Here is an 18,729-nt window from a genome sequence, read left to right on the forward strand (position 1 = left end):
CTGTCGGAGAGTGATGTCAGGGGTGCAGATGGCAGTGTCTAAACTGTGTAAAATAACAGCTGTGCTTCACTGAGGCATGGGCATTGTTTATTGTATTCCGTTTCCACTCCATTCACAAGGCATTCGATTTAACCATGGCCAAGCCACCAAGAGGATATTGCTCTCCCCCAAAACGGTCAATTTCCTATTGGAAATGTTTTTCGCTTTACTATCAGTTGGTAAAAAGTCCTTCTGTGAATCAAGCTCATTGGGTGTTGTACAGTACCTGCATAGCCTCAAGGACATAGTCCTGAACCACCAGCATCTCCTCATTGGCCAGGCACAGGTGGTTTTCACTCCTGAGGCTCACGGAGAACGTGCCACAGCTGACTGGCTGGTCCTTGAGGGGCCAGTAGGCAGTAGGCTCCTCGATGTCGGTCTAGAAAAACAGGAATCACAGGTTTTTACCCCACAAACATACACTCTTTTAGGCATGCCAGAACCCAACAACCCTTGTGTGCTAACCGGGTCTTAATGAATCAGCAATGGGTTAACCCACTTCAGTTGGAAATGGGTAAACCTCTGGTTCTCGATGTGAAAGGGTTTGTTAGATTTAACATCCACTGGGAGTTTGAGCTTATTGTTAAGCAAGCAGGGACACTCACTGGGCTGGGGGGTCCTGGTGTGGCCTGTGTTCCTGGCAGAGACACGATGACCTGAGCGTTGTGTTCCCAGACCATCCTCCAGAAGTCCTTGGTAGTGCTAGGCAGTGGATTCTGGGTCACAATGAATTCAGTTTTGTGCCGATACCCCTGTGGAAACAAACGTTTTCCAGCCGTCACCGGTAGTGTGTAGTACTACGTTTATCTGTAACCAGTGACTTGAATGAGTCTACCAAGCCTGTGACTTCAAGTTTGTTGTTCCTTTACTACTATTCAGCACCTGCCACTTAATGCAGTCTTTTCTTCATGTAGTTATGAGTGTGAGCTCTTACGGTAATGTATGAGGCATTGATGTAGTCTGACGTTTCGCCAGCCACAGTAGACAAGCACACTCGCGACCTTTCAACTGAAAACAGAAATTGAATGATTAGACTTCAGATATAGTAAAAATCCTACACATCCAGGGTACATAAACATGCCATTTAGACTTCTTCTTTGGCAGGACAAAAAAAAAACGAATGAATTTGGTTCCGTTGTTTGTTGTACGGGCAATGTTTCAAGGTGACCAGGACCGGCAGGCTTTTGTTGCACCTTTTCACAATAAAGATGAATGTCTGGAACTCACCAGGTACCAAAGAGCAGTCTCTGTTCTTGTCTCTGTTGCACTCTTTCAGGGCCGCAGAGTTGTCACATTGCTTGGCATTGGTCTGCGATATCAACTGGAATGACATTGGCACCAGAACTTATGTTAGTATGTGCACCTTTCATTTTTCAAGTAGAGGATTCCTGTTAATTTTAAAACAGTTTTTTGTACCCCTGCTGTCTTGTACTTTAATGCATTCATATAAGGAATGCAGAGTGCAGACAATATGTAAGACATGACTTCACAGATATCCGTCTGAAGTGTTGAAAGGTTTTATTGATGATTCAAAAACATGCACTCATCAGAAGGTTAACTATTCCTTTCTGGCTTAGGAAGTTTGCTATGGTGCATTTCTTAGCTTCTGTGAAAACTTACAGCACAAGAGTCTGACGAGCATCTGACCTTAAACTGCTTCTCCAGGTGGGTCCTGCCAGAGGGCCCAGGGATCAGGAGGTCGTTGACGTAGCTGTGGATGTGGCTGGATGCTACCTCTGTCTCCTTGCCCAAAATGGCTTCCACTAGGGCATCGTGAATGAAGATGTATTGTTCCTGAATGATTCGAGTAAATAGAACAGAAATGACTCCTGATTCTTTCTTTTTGTTATTATTGGTGTGCCTGTTTAGGTACTGTTATGGAAGGGTGTTCGTAGTTGTGGCTGGAATAGGTTATGAAACCACAACCAAAATCAAACAGCAGTGGAATCTTGCTGCAGCCTAAGCACACCTATGACATTTCATGGAAATACAGTTGTTTGTTTCTTGGTCAGGGTTTAGGTCTACAGTGGTAATGTTTATCCTCCGTTTATGTTTAAATGACCTCACCTCTGTCTGGACCAGGTAGTTTCTTTGAGTGCGGATGTGTTTGAGGAAGCCCATGATGTTCACACTGTTTTCTTCTTTGATCTGCTTCAGCATGCTGTCCAACACAATGTAAGTGCCCGTTCTGCCAACACCGGCACTGCAATCACATGCAACAGAACAGGCAATTCGTCCAACAGTAAAATACAAGGATACAGTTTCCCCATCAAGTTCTTTCGAGGGAATATTCTGTATCGTACGAGTACACCAGTGGACTACAATCCTGGTGACTTTCCTAATTCAGTTACAGAACTAATGCCTCATCTCTGATATGATTACAAGAATAAGCATGTCAATGTTTTTTGAACAATGTCCAATCCAAACACCCTTAAGGCTAGTAGTGCGTAAGAAGGGACACTGGAACTTAACATCCTATTAAGAGCATGTGTGAAAGCTGGCCATCCGGTTCCCTTTGTAACAACCCACCTGCAGTGCACGACAACAGGCCCCATGTCGGCCGTCTGGGTCTCAGAGGACTTGTGGACGAACGTGAGAACAGGGAGGGCGTACCCTGGCACCCCCATGTCCGGCCACTGGGTGTAGTGATACTGGGTCACTGTTCGTTCATTGGTCCGCCCCTTCTGAGATCCCTGCCAGTCGGAAGACAAAGAACGGGAAGTTAATCGACTGGGATAAGATGTTTTATTCCACTAACACTAAGTATTTGGCACTCGTGTCCATGTGGAGAGGTTTGAAGGAAGATGCCATAAAACCGTATCGATTAGTGCAAACATAAGTCATACGTTGTTTTTTTTAAGGGGGGCGGGGGGAGTGAGACTGTAGAACTACTTGCTCCCCAACAAAAATTACTTTGAGAAGTGTGATTACAAGGCCGTCTGCTTGGAAAGAGTGAGGGAAGAAGGGGACGAGAAATTCCCTCGAACCTTTTTGACACAGGTGTTCCTGAGGGTGAAGGTCCTCTGGGTGTAGTAGGCCAGGACCTTGGTGCTCCGCAGAGTAACCAGGAAACTGCCGTACTCCTCCTGGCTCTCCAGCGGCCAGTACTGGTCACACTTCCTCTGAGGGAGGGGAGGGGGCAATATTTAACCATCATACAACAGCAAAAACAACAACACAAATAGGCATGCAAGTAGACGGTCTATTTCTGTCCTCATTAGCCATCCAGATGGCTGTTTCTTGATGTCGCCCTGCTGATGAGGTGTAGCTAATGGACAGCATGGAGGAGTGTCAGTCTCTCACCCTGCCCTTCTCCACCAGGTTGGTGATCATGACGATGACCCCAACGTTCTGCTCCCACACCATCCTCCAGAAGTCCTCAGTGCTGGACTTCAGAGGCCCCTGGGCTGCGATATAGGCCCTGGACTTGTTAAAGCCCTGGAGAGAAGAGGCCGTGAGGGGCAGCAGCAAGCAATGAGTTATTCCAAATTAGTTTGTTTTGGGATTATGTTTATACCAGATGCTAATATTACATATTTTTTATACACGTGCAATAAGGATGCCCCTACAATAAGTCATCTTTCATCTGTTGTTTCAAAAGGCTCATCTGAAAGTGGAATTAAGATTTCTTACATTCACATAGTTGGCATTAATATAATCTCCAGTCTTCCCGTCTTTGTCAGTCTGGGGTGAAAGTCGTACACGGCTGTGGTCATCTACAGACGGAGACAGATCCAAGAACTCAGAACAAAGACCAATAGGAACTCGATAAAGAGTGAGGTGAAATATGAATGTGTTGGTTCTACGCGTCAGATACTTGCATGCCAGGATGTTGATGTATCGATTCTTGTTCTTGTTGTCTGGATGGTTGGAGCTGTCTGTGGTGATGCTCAGGTCTACCATACATGCCTGCACCTCCTAAAAAACACAGCAGTTCTTTGTCACATCACTCCTGCAATCATCTACACACAAAAACCTGATAGCTACATGCTACGTGGCTAAAAACTAAAGGGGACATGTGACTTACCTCGTAACACTCTTTCAATATCTAATGGTGGGAGTGTGAATGCAGAAAGCACAGCGATGATGTTCCGTGACACACAGTGAATAAAAGTGCAAAAATATAACATATTACAAGACACACAAGACACTACACCGGTATATTTTATATCGACATACACTGTACATGCTTCAGACGGACTATAGGAAGCTGAGCCAAGGAATAAGGCTTGCCATCGGACTGACCCTATGGCCATGTTGTCCGTAGGACATGTCAAGCTGTCATTGACAACCAACAAACGACTTTTCAGTTGACAATTGATCTATTTAAACAGCTAAAATGTTATGGTAAAATATGATGTGTCTATACAGATTGTTAAAAGAAACACCTTACATTAACCACAATGGAACTGCACAATAATTGGGATGGTAAAAACATAACAGGTAGGTACATAGGAATGGCTTTGAAGTTACATGGTAGACAATGTAACCTCAAACCTTGTATAAAGTGTTGCAGAAGAATCTAGAATTTGCTTTGGTGTGTAGACAAAGCGCTTCTTTCAACAAACAACAAACTCTTCAGCCTACACAAATACTCTGCCCTGGCCCCTCCTTCCTAGACCACACGACGTCTATTCCTAAGTGAGTGTGTTTTTATAGGAAAACATTTGGACCGTCGTGTAAGGACATAAGCCCTGTCATGCTGGGCCCGTCAATGTACGCTGCGCAGTAATATGACAATGACACAGAGAGAGAGAGTCAATTTTTTACACAGCATGCATCACATTAACCTTTCACATGCCGACAAGGAAATACAACACAGCCATCAACATTCCAAATGACGATTGGATTGTTTAACAAAATGGAGGCAGAAATAAACATAGAACAAACCACTAGAATTTGTACTTTGTTTTCATAGGGGGGTATTTTGAAGGGGGAAAGGCACAATATGCCATATTTCCACAGCAGATTATAAAACAATAAAAGGAAAATAGTCGTAGCATAGTCTGTTTGTTGTCGTCGTGGTACAGGTTTTTATTTTCAGTCTCTCACCCCAAACACATGACATCTGTTCTATCACAGCACCGAGTAAAGCAATTATTGCCAAACTCAAACTCATCTGATTCTTTTCAGTTTTTCAGTAAAGGAAATGTGTGTGTGAGGGAGAGGGGGGGGTCAAGGGTTCAAGGAATTCAACAGTGCAATATTTTGTGAGGGAGCAACGAACAGTGAGTAGTGACTGTGTGACTGTGCACCTCAAACTCTCGGGAGAATGCATTGGTGTCATGAAGTTCGGCGACGTGCTTGACAAACTGCTTCACTGGGAGCGCGTCATGCTCATCTAAAACACAAGCAATCAGACAGGAAAGAAGGAATTGATACTGAGCAAACACAGTCCCCAAATATAATATGTCCATTTATACTGTATGAGATTTTGTTTTGGAACAAATATACTTGTTATTTAAGAGTGTCAAAATGGAAAACTCCAGATATTGATAGACATTTCACTAACAGGATATTGATCTGAAGCAAACAATCCTACATCGACAATATTTTGGTGAACCGCATCTCGTGTGTAATATGTGTGTCTGATAGTTGTATTAACAGCATGGATTGGGGGGTATAATGGTCAAATAATTATTCTAAAAGATGAGCATTGAGCTTTGAAAGCTGTTCTTGGGAACCGCTAGTCATCCTGATGTTTGGTAATATTGTGTTAGAAAAAGGAAAGCTAGTCCATGTGCCTGCTTTGTGAAATGTATGGTTTTGATTTTATGCCAAATATACTGAAATAATAAGAGGTGTGTGTGTGTGTTACCTGCTGGTGTAAGCATGGGAGGCACAGGTATCACTTTAGGTGATGTGTTATCTTCAATGTAGAAATGGGCTGTCTGGAAGCATTTCCTGTACAAAAGAAACGTTATTGTCGCAGTATATTTGCTATGTTAATTGTGAAGTTAATTTCAGAAAACACAAACAAAACGATTACATATTGCGACGTGTTTTAAATTGTTCTTGCTGGGGATGATACAATATGTTTACTGTTCACTATTTAATACCATGATACAAAACTGTGTCAGTGTTGTTGTCTGCTTGTGTGAGACTTAATGAAAAATAGGAATCCTAAATTTAAAAAAAATGTGGGTCCTTGAAGCTTCGTTGAAGACAGCATAATGAAAGGCTTGACATTGTCTTTGTAGTTCTGTTTTGGAAGATGAAAATGGCACACCACAGATGTTGGACCTTAAATGGTAATCTTTCCATAACACAGGAAAAAAGATGTTCCCTCTAATCCTTGACAGGTTTTTAACAGGATGAACCCTGTCTGTCTTTCTGGTAAACTTGGGCTATGTTGGCCAAAAATGGACATCACAGCACGGATTAGCCTGCACAGAAATACCCCTGTAAGATTAAATGGGTTGGTTTCAAAGATGTTCTTCTCAAGGCCACAGTTGGAGATAGTATTTTGATGAAGACACCAACTCTACGTTTAAAAAATAAAGAGTAGGCCTACGTCAAAAATCATACACGTTGTCGTTTTCCTGTATAATGTGTTTGTGTTTTTATTAAATGGAATATCAATTCACCTCAAGGGTTCAAGTCGAAATACTGTAGCCTACACGACTAATCCAATACCTCGCGCAGACTGCTTGCTTGACCCCAAATGGACAGCTGTGAGGTGGCCAAATGTGCACCATGTCACCGTGGGACGAACCGAGACGCAATACGCATAGGATTAGTACCACTGGGCTTGCAGCCACTCGTTTTACAAGACGCTAAACACAATTCCCTCATGTCGGACATAATCAAGACGAGGCCCTTTTTTCCCCACCCCCCGACGCTCGCGCCAACCACTGGCGCGCGCTCGACTCGATGTTCACTGAGGTAGGCGCACATTTTTATCTGAGAATTAATCACACAACGCAAAGATTACTAGAGGCTTACCACTCCTCAATCGCATAGTACAATAACAAGCACAGGAGAAAACATGAACAATATGTTGTTTCTGCGCCAAGAGAGATGAAGATTGTACAATCATAAAATCAAAAAAAGGTCAAAATATTTTTTATCTTCACTACAACGTGTCAATGATTGGATTTCTGGAATTGATTATTTCTCAGTTCCAGTAGTCAATTCCCCATCACAGTCAAGAGGCATCATCAGAAAAGCCCCAAATCAGAACTTTATACTCAAAGCCTCATTTAAAAATATAAATCGCAATTTAACAAAAATAAATAAGTTATTAACACTAATTAAGTGTGAGACCGGTGTTAAGAGCCAACTTAGACCCTAGCTTTCAGTACAGTGAATGAAGGTGCATGCATTTTCTCCGGGAAGATTGGGCCATGTCTGGGGAGATTAGATCTCCCGGACAGTTATGGCTTAACAAAACAGACCTTTGACACATCCCCCCCCACTGCCCCCATCCCGCCCCACCCCCATGACCCCCCAAAGCCTTCTCCAGAACGCTTGTGGCAGATTAACCCCAACAACATGTCAGGTATCAGCCTCACTAGGTCTGGTGGAGTCAGTCCCTAAGGGAACACCAGAACCATATCAATGCCGAAAAGAAGACGTTCTTAAAAGCTTAAGCCTTTAGTAAGATTATACGCAGTCGCATCCAGGAGATGGCTGGGGCCACGGAAGTCGGGGAAGGAGCACAGGACTCCTGTGTTCTGGCATATTGTCTGTTATGGCATATTGTCAGCATTTATTTGTTGACCCTTTTGACGCCGCCACTCGGAGATATGAAATCTGCCATCTCCAATGTTATTCAGATCCCTATGTTTTTAATCAGAAGTTGATGGGTTTTGACCAAAATTATTTTATAGTTACCTAAACATTTTGACATTCAACTGCTTCTTCCATTTCCGCTATAACCCACTGAACTCTTGAGCTACAACTGCACCATGAGCAATGCGATCACCAGACCTGAGTTCCCCGTCTTGGTCCTACCTCCAGTAGATCAGGATCCCCACCAGGATGACCAGGCCCAGGAAGGTGAAGGTGGACACCACAGCCAGGGGCACCACGGCCTTCTGCTCCTTCTCCTGGGCCGAGCCCACCCTGGACTCGTGGCTGCTGTTACTGGCCTCTGTGTAGAGGTGGAGGCAGGGGGCAAGGGTCAGGAGTCACTCCAAAAGTTAAAATAGTATGTGGTCGACATGCAGACGCAGGCAGTCTCTCACACATCTAACGCACACTTACAGCGCACGTACACAAGGCACTCTTACACGATGAGAAAAATGAACAAAATACTCAGTCATCCACCACTACTTGCATGCAAAAGCAAGGGTCTACCATGCAGCATGCATACGTAATGCATCCTGAATGCAGGCCATAATGCGTGCATGCAGAATCTGTGCCAGATGGTATTCCTCGGTGTCCTGACTATCATTTGCAAACCAGTGAGGAATCTACTCTTACCATGGGCATAAACACATCAAACCTACCTTTGTGTTTGAGCGCGAGATAAATGTTGAATATATAAACTTGGGGATAAACTTTGCATTCCTAACATACAGTGCATCACAGCTCTGGTGTCCTCACACATTCGCACACATTGCTGGTGATGGATGACAAAGAATAGAAGCAGATCCCTCTAAAGGATTTTGGTGTCTACTGTACATAGAGATGTGCTAAAAGGTTATTCAAGGCTGGAGCACAATCTTTGAGTACATGTAATTATGTAATTCAGGGAGCCATGGAACCTGGCACTATATGTAACTTTCCAAAAGATAGTTGAGGTGTAAGACCTTTAAGCGTGTACAAATGGCACAATTCCGTTTCTTTCATAAGGTATTTCAAATTTAACACCTCAAGGTCAGAAAAGATTTAGTTTTGAATTGCTAAATTGTATTAAATCAAGGAATTCGTGCTGAAATGCTAGTTGCCTTGACATTGGTAGGTAGTCTGCAGGGAGACAAAGATCATTGCTGCCAGCTGCTGGTTATGAAGCGCTACTGCTGGCTGAAGTTCAAATATACAATTGATTGGAAATGTTGGGACCTTTTCACCGTTGTTTCTGTATTGTGTCTACTGGTTGAGTATTTTAAGAATTGGTTTGAAAATGTTGTTTTGGGGTATAATATTGGCGTGATATCAGATGTTTGTGCAGAAACGGTAAGGCACTGAAGCACACAAGACAAAGGACATATGATATGAAGTTGAACGTGGGCTGGTGAGAAAGCAGTAGGTTATTAGATGTACTTCATGGTACTACAAGGCAATGACGTGTGGTTAAGATGTGTTATGGTGAGGTTCCTTCAAGGCCCCCCCTCAAAACGTACCATTGACTGTGTGAAAATGCACACTCTCAGACACACACACACTTAAATGATGACATTTTAGTTTTTTGCAGACAGGTGGGTAGGTTAGTCAACTCCTTTGGTGAATCCTCAAGCCTCTTCCTGTTTCCTTTGCATCATGGGAGGAGTCGCTTTCCCGTCAGCAACACACTGCCCCTGCGGGTTGTGCAGAGAAAATGCCGCCCTTCGATGGGATTGACCCTTTACCTTCGACAGGATCCTCCTCAGAGTCTCTCTCTGTGCGCTCGGGAATACTGAAGTCGGAAGACGTCTCGTTGTCGTACGGGCTCTCGCCCTGTCCCGAGCCGCTCTCCTCCTCCCCACCCAGCGACCATGGCGTGGCCGAGGTTACCATGGAAACGTTCACCCCGGTGCCGCCCCTATCTGTGGCGACGGCGCTGCCGCTTTCGGCGTCGAAATAGAACGCGGAGGAGCGCTCGTCGCCGTCGTCGGGGGTGACCGGGGACTTCTCCGTGGTGAGCGAGGGGGAGGTGACGGAGGCCGCGACCCCGGTCGAGTACGGGAGCGCGCCGTCGCCAGACGCTGAACTTTGAACTCTGTCCCACTCCTGATCTAGTAGGCTCTCCTGAGACTCGCCGAACAAGGCCGAGCCAGAGGCGCTAGCGCCATCTGTACTCGGGCCGTCGAGGGTGAGGTTGGGAGTGAGGGTGGAGGTAGGGGGGGAGGCCGTGGGCCTGGAGGGGGTGAGGGTTCGGGGGCCCTGGGACGTGTCAGACGTGGAGAATCTGACGTCCTCGGACCCAGATGCCGTGGCTGCAACAGAAACGGGCACGTAACTACGGGAACCGTAGAGAGGGGGGTGGGAGAGGGAGGAGGAAGGGGGAGGAGAGACACCGCTACGAGAGGAGAAGAGAGGCAGGCCGTCGGAGGAAGAGCCGGCCACAGGCGGAGAGAGGAGGTCATCTAAGTAGCTACTGGGGCCCGAGGGAAGCCCACTGCTAGAGTAGATCTCTAGGCTAGCCGTGCCCTGGGCGGACAAGGGCAACGGGAGGCGAGGAGAGGCATGCAACCACGATGACGACGTCGAAGGTTCCAGAGAGCAGGTGCACATGGCCTCCACGTCGCCACTAGCTAACAGATACCCGTCACCGCTGGCCCCAGAGAGAAACGAGTCGACCGCGCCCCCGGTCGCGTAAGGGTAGTCCTCGAGCCCGCCGGAGAGAGTGTCTCCGAGGCCAGGGGTGGCTCCGGAGAGGGACAGGTCACTAGACAGAAGAGCCGAAGGCCAGAGGGTGGGGTCGAGGACGGACAGAGAGGCTGCTGCAGAGACAGATCTAGAGAGATCGGAAGGGTCCCAAACGGATTCAGACGATATGGCGGCGGACGAGGCGGGGTCGGGCAGGGTTCGGAGGGGAGGGGTATCGGTAAACATTGGGGGGGGGTCACCCGATGAGGCCACTGACGAGGAACCAGACAACACATCACCACCATCCCCGCTATCACCATCATCATCAAATCCAACACCACCAGAGAGGACCTTGGGGGTCTCCCAACCAGACAGGGGGTGCAGGGGGTGAGGGAGGGCAGAAGGGATGGGAGTGTGGGAGGGGAACTCGGGGGTGGGAGCGGCCAGGGAGTGGTCCCCACTAGACAACAGTGCGGTAGCGGCATGCGGGGGGTCCCGAGCAGGGGAGGGCACAGACGACACAGGTCTAGACGAGGGGGGAGGGGCATGCAGGCAGGCAGCGGGGGCGTTGCCGGGGTCACTGGGGTCCATGGTGCCACACACGAGGAAAGAGGATGGGACAACAGAGAGACGCTCACCGTTGAACACCGGCTGAGTGGTCTGCGAGAGAATGCCGCCAAAGGGCGAGGCGGTGGTGGTGGGTGAAACAAAGGGCATGCTGGGACTTGTAGGCCTCAGCGAGACTCCCTGAGAGAAAGAGGAGGTGGAGGTGGCTGCCGGCAGGCTTTCCACGAGAGGTGTTGGATCTGTGACCTCGCTGCTCGCGTCTCCAGCGGTGGTAACGGGTCGGGCCGCAGCTCTGACCTTCTCCACCCCAGAAGGGGACGTCAGGGTGAAAACGACGCGAGACGGCTCTGTCGTAGTGGTTGTTCTGTGCGCGGGAGTAGTGCTGCTGAAGCCCCCTCTGCTGGAGGGAGGACGGGTGCTGACCCGGCCTCTACTGCCGGGGCCAGACGGGGTGGTGCCCCTGCTTGGCTCTGTGGAGGTCGTCCGTTGCTTTACACTTGGTTCCGTGGAGGTCCGGGCTTGATCGGGCTGTAGGGGCTTGAAGGCAGATTCTGTGGTTTTCTTGAGGGAAGATTCTGTGGTGGTGGTGAAACCAGGGAAGATGCGGTTTGGTGGACGTGTAGTCGGACGCGTCGTCGTGGGGGTGGTGGAGGTTGAGTCCATGTCATTGTCTTGGGTACTTCCTGGTTCGGCCAAAGAAGGGTTTGACCAACTGTCGTCCTGTTAAGGAGTTAAGGAATAAAGGAAACACTTTTAAATCATAAGCGAAAACTTGCAGGACACATAAAACTAATGTATTTATGGATGAATCAGAAGCCATCAGGCTTCTGAATGGACAGTGGTACACTCACCACTTTCTCACTAGCCACTTTACACACTGTCACTTTCAGCTACTAGTTTCACATGAGCAATAGTGCACTAATTGTTTCCTCACTTGTCTTTAGGTTAGTATAGGTTAATAAGGTTATGTGTATTAGAGGTTTACTATACCGTATTGTATATTATTTTGTATTTTTAGGTGTTTTTTTATATATGTTTTCATATCAGAGGTGTAATCTATGTTCTGAGTACGTATGTTATGTTATGCCAGGTTGCTTTGCGTTGTCTTGTTCTAAGAATTTCAGTGCCCAGTCTGACTTGCGTTGTTCTGTGCATCTGACAATAAAAGACTTGAACTGACCATGATCCTTACCTCCTCTGAAAATTCTGTTGATTCTAGGTTTGGGTAAGCCTCTGAAAATAAGCAAGAGTTTGAAAATTTGAGTGCAATAATACATTAAACCAGAATTTTACCAAACTGATATTAATACAGCATTCCATCACATTATCTGGTGCTAGCATAGGTGAAAATGATCATAAACGGTGTTGCAAAAAGAACAAAACATATTTTATAGATGTTACTTGTTGAAGTTCCCAATTATCTCAACGATAATAGGTTAACAGAAAATGCATAGGAAAACCAGAAGGAAATGTGCCTGAAAATCTGTAAAATGAAACATGAAAACCATTCTGTGTGTACGACATCTTCATTGCAATGTTTTGAGCAATTAAGTGCATACTATTTAAAACACAGACTAGTCTTCAGGAAAGGCCTTTTGATAAGTCCACCTGGAGCTTGATATCCACAAAGGTTCTCTCAGTTGATCCACAGTATCTGCATACAATATGCAGAATATTCTGACCAAAGACAACCTCAGATCCAGAATATATGTGAATATTATTGCCATTGCTGGTTTAACACGGTGAAAGAACAGGTGAGTGAGAGAAAAAAAAAGAGTAGTAGTAGTAGTATTTCAATCTGTTTGTTTGGGTCAAAAACACAAAAGGAAGTTCTTGTGAAAAGTGTAAACACACTGACATGCGCACGCACACACACACACTGTAGTATCGCTTTTGGGATGTTAGCAGTCCCCCCATGCACCTGGTAGATTCTCAACACACAAACACATCCACAGATACAAGGGTTGTGGGGACAATGGGGCCTCTTACCTGCATGGGGCTAAGTTACACATCATGGAGGCCAGATCAGACTGGTTTGTGAAGCATGAGGTGAGTTTTTAAAAAGTTAAATGGAGAGGGAACGAGTGAATGAACATATAAACCAGGGTCCACAAATGATCTGATGGTAGTTGTATGGTCGCTACACCGACTTTGCCACAGTACAAGTTTGTTGTTATCACAACTTGTTCAGTCACACAACTGCCAAATCATTTCAATGCAAAAGCGCATTCATGCATACTGAAATATGATGAGAGCATTTTTAGCAAGTCACATTAGTTTATTATCAACTTAAGTCAGCAAATACAGAGATACCAACATTACCGTTCCAGTGCACGTCATAAATGCTGCACACATGCAAACATTCTCTTACTGTGACAGCTGGAGAGGGTGCAAAAACAAAGATGTCGGCTTTGTCTTTTTTGTGTGAAATGGGGACACAGGAAATGACCCTTGACCTCAAACCAAACATGTTCTTTCCACATCTCAGGAATATAGAAAAAAATCACATTTAAGAGGAGGATACAGAGGAAAGCACATGGAAACAGTTTTGCTGTAGACGAGAGCAGAACACATAGTATGTTAAACATGTGTATTTAACACTGAAAAGGAGGACAACATGATAGGAGAAGAAATGGACGGAGATTCGGGTCCTAAAATGGCAAATTCCTGTCAGTCATTGGAAGGATGTTGGAGTAAAACCTACAGCAATCGTGATTCAGTCTGTATGACATCCAAGATGGTTCCATTGGCATGCCGACAGTTTATAACGTCGGAGAGAGGACAATTATGTTTTTACGGTTTGTTTTCTGATTTGGAGAGTGAGCGATTTCAAATAAATATTTAAGTGAGTATATTTGAGAGACTATATCGGAGAGATCTGTGGGGACTTTTGAGTTAGTACACAGTAACAAGATGACAACCTAGCCAACGAGCTAATGTTGTAGCAAACTCTGAGTTTGAAGTTATCTGAACTCCTGATTGTATTTTTGAAAGACGCAAACAGACACAGGTAACTGGTTTGCAAAAGATCAGCCTACTGAGCTACATATTAGGCATGGTGTCTCTGCGGGGGGGGGGGGGGGGGGGGGTACAACTCTAGACACGGCCTGGGCTGACACGGGAGGGACGGGCACGGTCGCTCTTACCGGGGTCGTCGATGGGCATGTCGACCGTCAGCTGGTCACTCACACGGCCGTACAGACCGTTGGTGCATACCGCCACCACCTGGACCACATAGCTGGTGTTGGCCAGCAGGTCCTGGAGGATCGCCCCCTAGTGGACAGAGGAAGGATAACAAGACGTTCAGGAGAGAAAAGAGTGGAGGAGAAGCTCTGTGGTCGTCCTATTGATTTGTTGTGTGTATCCTGCTACCTGGCCACTTACCACCACAACTAGAGTATTATGGTGCTATGGGTGATGGTTTTATCAAAAATCCTGAACATGAAACAAAGTAACAATGTGTGTAACCTCAGAGGGGGATAAGAGTTAGTTCAATGTTCATTCAAATTCAACTTGACGTCTGACACATCACCCAACCCACAGTACCTAGTCCATTCTCCCTTCATACCACCAACCAACCACCACCAGCTCGCCCTCACCACATCCTGGTCCCCATCCGTCAGGTACTGGAAGGCGGGTGTGTCCTCCCCAGGTGCCAGCCGGTAGGTGACCGAGTACTTCTCGATCCCGGCGTCGTACACAGCCCGTGGCCGCTCCCACATCACCAGCAGGCTGGTGTAGTTGTGTGGAACCGCCTCCACGTTCTCCGGCTCGGAGCTGCAGACTGAGAGAAAGAAGGGAGGGAGGTCAAAGCGGGAAAGAAAGAGAGGTGAGGGGGTGGATTGATGGAAAGGCCAGCATCTGAGAGACCAGATGGACGCGGTAAGCCCATTAGGTGAGCTGCGAGAGACTCTTGATTCAAAATCCAAACAGAAGGACGGAATGTTGAGTCCCACGCTGTTGGCAGGGTACAACCTCAGGTTCAGGTACATTACTCTGGAATACTGCCCACTTCTAAACAGAGACACCGAAAACAATTAAACGTCCGTCAAAACAATGTTTACCACGCTTGTTCCTCGTGACCTATCCTTTTGAGTGTTCAAAGTTCACCATTCCAGATTAGTGCTCCAGAGATAATGCCGATCCGATACAGAGACACTGTGGGCCTTCGGGGATTAACTCAGATTAAGGGGGACACTGAGCCCTGGATCAATAGAAGTTAGACGTGAATCAATTGTCAGGGAATGGTGTCTAAGCCACTGACACACATCCTTCCTGGGCTGAGTCGCACACTCTCAAATCCCTGACCGATTTATCCTCTTAGAGTCGGACACAAAGTCAAGGGTTCAGAGGGCTTGATGTCGGGTGGAGGGCAAGTTTATGCTTTGCCAAATAATCAACAATCATTTAATCTGGTTTATGACGTCCTCTGCATTGAAAGGCTTCATGCTAAGGAAGATGGAGAAGTCGAGAGTAGCTTAAACAAGTAAAGTACTACTACCACTTTTCCAACACAAGAGGGCAGAGACGGACTGCAAGATCATTCTAGAAGGAGAATCCTCCAACTCTCAGGTTCAACAAGTTCTACATGCCCTACATGTGAGGAGCGCTGATTATACGAAACAAAAAAACAAAACAACTTATAAATAATCGAAAAAATCTATGATCTAATCCGAGTATGATCGAAAGTTCTATGCAATAGCAGTTCTCCATGGTCCAATTCCCATCACATCAAATGTTTACAACAGAAAATGATACAGCACAGTATGGTAGTGCATGTATGATGAAAGCCAATTGACCCCCCAAAAAATAAACCCACACAGTATTTTACATCAAATAAAATATGCATTAAAATCTCATCCTACAGCAAGGTGGCCAGACTCCCAAAAAGGTTCCCCATCAACAGCCAAGAACACAGACTAAAACATTTGCCCAATGCCTAAAATTGAGAAAAACATATCACACATGCAAATATGCTAACAATCACAGTTAGTCATATCAATAAAAGCGTGTGCAGATACATATTAACATACAATCGAGAACATGCACATAGGAGTTCTAAAATAGACACATTGTGCTTGTTTGCTGTTAAATTCACTGAACTGTAACAACTACAGTATGCTGACTACCAAAAGTTACATGGCCAGTCATAAGGCATGGTTAATAAGTATTATAATTTAGGAATGTCGTCCAGCAACTGGCAGCACAGCTGTTGAAGTCCTGATGAAGAATGATGTCTATCCAGTTAACCTGACATTATGTAGTCACAAATAATGAGTTGCACAGCCATATGTGTGAAGTGACTGTGCCTGTTAGTATGTAGAACTACTGTTTGTGTACAGTAGAACCACTGTTTGTGTGGTGTGTGTGTGTGTGTGCGTGTGTCATGCACAATTATTGGCCCAGCTGACCTTTGTGTGATGCCTGCAATGAGAAGCGTCAAAGCTGCCCCCAGCGAAAGGGTTCCTAAAATAGAGCAACATCGTTGCCGTGATAGTAGGCTACTTCACAGATGGGTTACCAGTGCAGTTCTATCCCCTTGTGTTTCTACAGCTCGCCCATTGGAAACTTTTATAGGTCAGCGAAGTGTCACAAAGATATTTTGGTATGCTTACGATCCAAGATCTATTTCCCTTTACTTGAAACTGAATGTTTACGCATGTCTACTGTTTCTTAACATTAGTTGCTTAGATGTGATAGATTAACAGAATAGGCTACATCTTCAAGGTTTATGCTGTCAATCCTATTTAGGATTAGCATGGTGTTGATTATAAAACCAAATATTCTGCCAATTTTAAATCTGATTAATAACAACCGACTTATGATCACTACATACCTAGTATTGCAGTGCACACAACAGATTTAATTAGGCTAATCATTATCAACTTATTCCTTGAATATTTAGGTCAGTTTAGTTCTACAATTGAAGCCTTTTATTGTGTTTGAAAACAGGTAACATTTATGTCAAAGAGTGGACTATGCTGGGCAGCAATTGAAAAGTTAATCACAAACGACACTAATGTGTTAGCCACCAACCACACTGGGCTCCTGTAGCTAATAGTCACAAACGACACTGGGCTAGCTAATAGGTTAGCCATGAAATAGGCCGGGCTACCGTAACTAACGTGCGTTCTCCTGGTGGGCAGGAAGGTAGCAGAGTGCGTACGTACTGGGTGTGAGGACCTCCTCTGTGCCGGTGTAGGAGGAGAACACCTGCCCCATGAAGTCCTGCTGCTGCTCCCGGTAGTTGTTCTGCAGGTAGTCCATCAGCATCACGTAGCCCGCCTGCTGCATGGTCATCACCTCACAGAACATCTCCAGCTGGAGGAACAAGAGGAGACACCGTTAGAACCTGCAGGAGGTCCTGTCCAGCATATTACAACATCCAGCACTGGAGATCAAGATACTTTCTTTAACATGTTTTCATTTAAAAACATTTACATGTGATTTTGCAACAAAGTCAGTTTACCAGCTTAGAGGAAAGACGACACCTTATTTTGGGGCCACCTTAACTTGATTCATTTCATGGATGTGTTACTGTAGGGCCGACGGTTTTGCTGCAGGAAACCTCACCAACTTGATAAATAAAGGAGGTTGTATATGAACCTATATCGGCTAATAGTGCAATGCTTTCACTGACCCCTTCATCAGTGAGGAGACAGTCATCACACTAGGAAAACCCTCCCTCTCGCAGACACACAGTCCCACGCATACTCACAAGACCCACACTGGCAGTAAACAACATCAGCTGATGCTAACACAAATACACCTGGACCTTTTAAATTGACTGTTCCTTTACTTCACTTGATTGCGCAACACTATAGTCCACAGCTTATCCTCTGACTCACAGCTCGTAGACATCAACCACCTCCCCACAATAACCATTAAAAGTGTGACTTGAGAGAAATACACCTGAGGCCAGTATATAACGCTCATTTGTGCATGTTGTGACCGGACTAGCTTGCTCAATCCTTATTGTTGCACGACAGGGATGCAAATGTGTATACTGATCTAGTTCCCTTTAGGACTTGCTAGTGCTTAACTTGTTCATCTTCTCTTGATGTGCTTCTGATCAGTCGGAATAAATGTAAGATAAATCCCATTCTATAATCATGAGTTAAATAATAAGTAAGCACACATTTAGCAATATTATGATTTTCCATTCAGACTGTAAGTCGTACTATGGTCTTCCAAAAGACACCAATTCTACACAAAAGCCGAACTCATTAATAAATACACTAGTCTTTATTAGTCTTGTGAAACTTGAAAGGTTTTTATTTTACCCACCCCCAAAGAAAGAAAGGACGCTCGAGGTAAACACGATGCTTTTCGAAATGGAAACAGGTTTGTGAGGCTTCAGTGACAGACGAGTTTTCAGTCGTCCAAATACCTTGTGTTCACCCCAGAGGGTACGTTTGATTGACAGGTATCTACAAGCTGTCGCTGAATCAAACAAATATCAGCCCTTGAAAGCCTTTACTCCGACTAACCTGAACCACTTGGTATGTGTGCAAGCCATCACTCCTCAGTTTTTCATTATCCCCATCTTTATCTCTCTTTCTCACACACACATCAAAAGAGAAGAAAAAAGTTGTGTATACTCATTCTTTGTCTCACACGCACACAGACTGATATGCACATAATAGCATAGACTTGCTCAGACGTGTA

At 45.4% G+C, this 18,729-nt stretch overlaps 1 protein-coding gene across 2 annotated transcripts in view; it reads right to left on the reverse strand.

The window, feature by feature from the left end:
- ptprz1a (protein tyrosine phosphatase receptor type Z1a) overlaps positions 1–18,729 on the reverse strand; it is a 47,284-nt gene that overhangs the window by 3,430 nt on the left and 25,125 nt on the right. Inside the window, exons 8-28 of one of the 2 annotated variants that reach the window (XM_047034791.1) lie at positions 17,232–17,382; positions 14,661–14,845; positions 14,208–14,334; positions 12,254–12,294; positions 11,133–11,781; positions 9,555–10,121; positions 7,996–8,134; positions 5,858–5,943; positions 5,295–5,380; positions 4,067–4,087; positions 3,861–3,957; positions 3,673–3,755; positions 3,343–3,477; positions 3,027–3,161; positions 2,569–2,732; positions 2,107–2,242; positions 1,687–1,833; positions 1,267–1,360; positions 974–1,047; positions 645–791; positions 266–418 (exon numbers count right to left, since the gene is read on the reverse strand). In XM_047034791.1, the coding sequence (XP_046890747.1) occupies positions 266–418; positions 645–791; positions 974–1,047; positions 1,267–1,360; positions 1,687–1,833; positions 2,107–2,242; positions 2,569–2,732; positions 3,027–3,161; positions 3,343–3,477; positions 3,673–3,755; positions 3,861–3,957; positions 4,067–4,087; positions 5,295–5,380; positions 5,858–5,943; positions 7,996–8,134; positions 9,555–10,121; positions 11,133–11,781; positions 12,254–12,294; positions 14,208–14,334; positions 14,661–14,845; positions 17,232–17,382 (3,417 nt within the window). The remainder of the gene's footprint in view (positions 1–265; positions 419–644; positions 792–973; positions 1,048–1,266; positions 1,361–1,686; positions 1,834–2,106; positions 2,243–2,568; positions 2,733–3,026; positions 3,162–3,342; positions 3,478–3,672; positions 3,756–3,860; positions 3,958–4,066; positions 4,088–5,294; positions 5,381–5,857; positions 5,944–7,995; positions 8,135–9,554; positions 10,122–11,132; positions 11,782–12,253; positions 12,295–14,207; positions 14,335–14,660; positions 14,846–17,231; positions 17,383–18,729) is intronic. The other variant, XM_047034792.1, reaches the window with a different exon arrangement.

The sequence above is a fragment of the Hypomesus transpacificus genome, chromosome 14 (assembly GCF_021917145.1).
Source record: "Hypomesus transpacificus isolate Combined female chromosome 14, fHypTra1, whole genome shotgun sequence".
NCBI classification, from domain to species: domain Eukaryota; kingdom Metazoa; phylum Chordata; class Actinopteri; order Osmeriformes; family Osmeridae; genus Hypomesus; species Hypomesus transpacificus.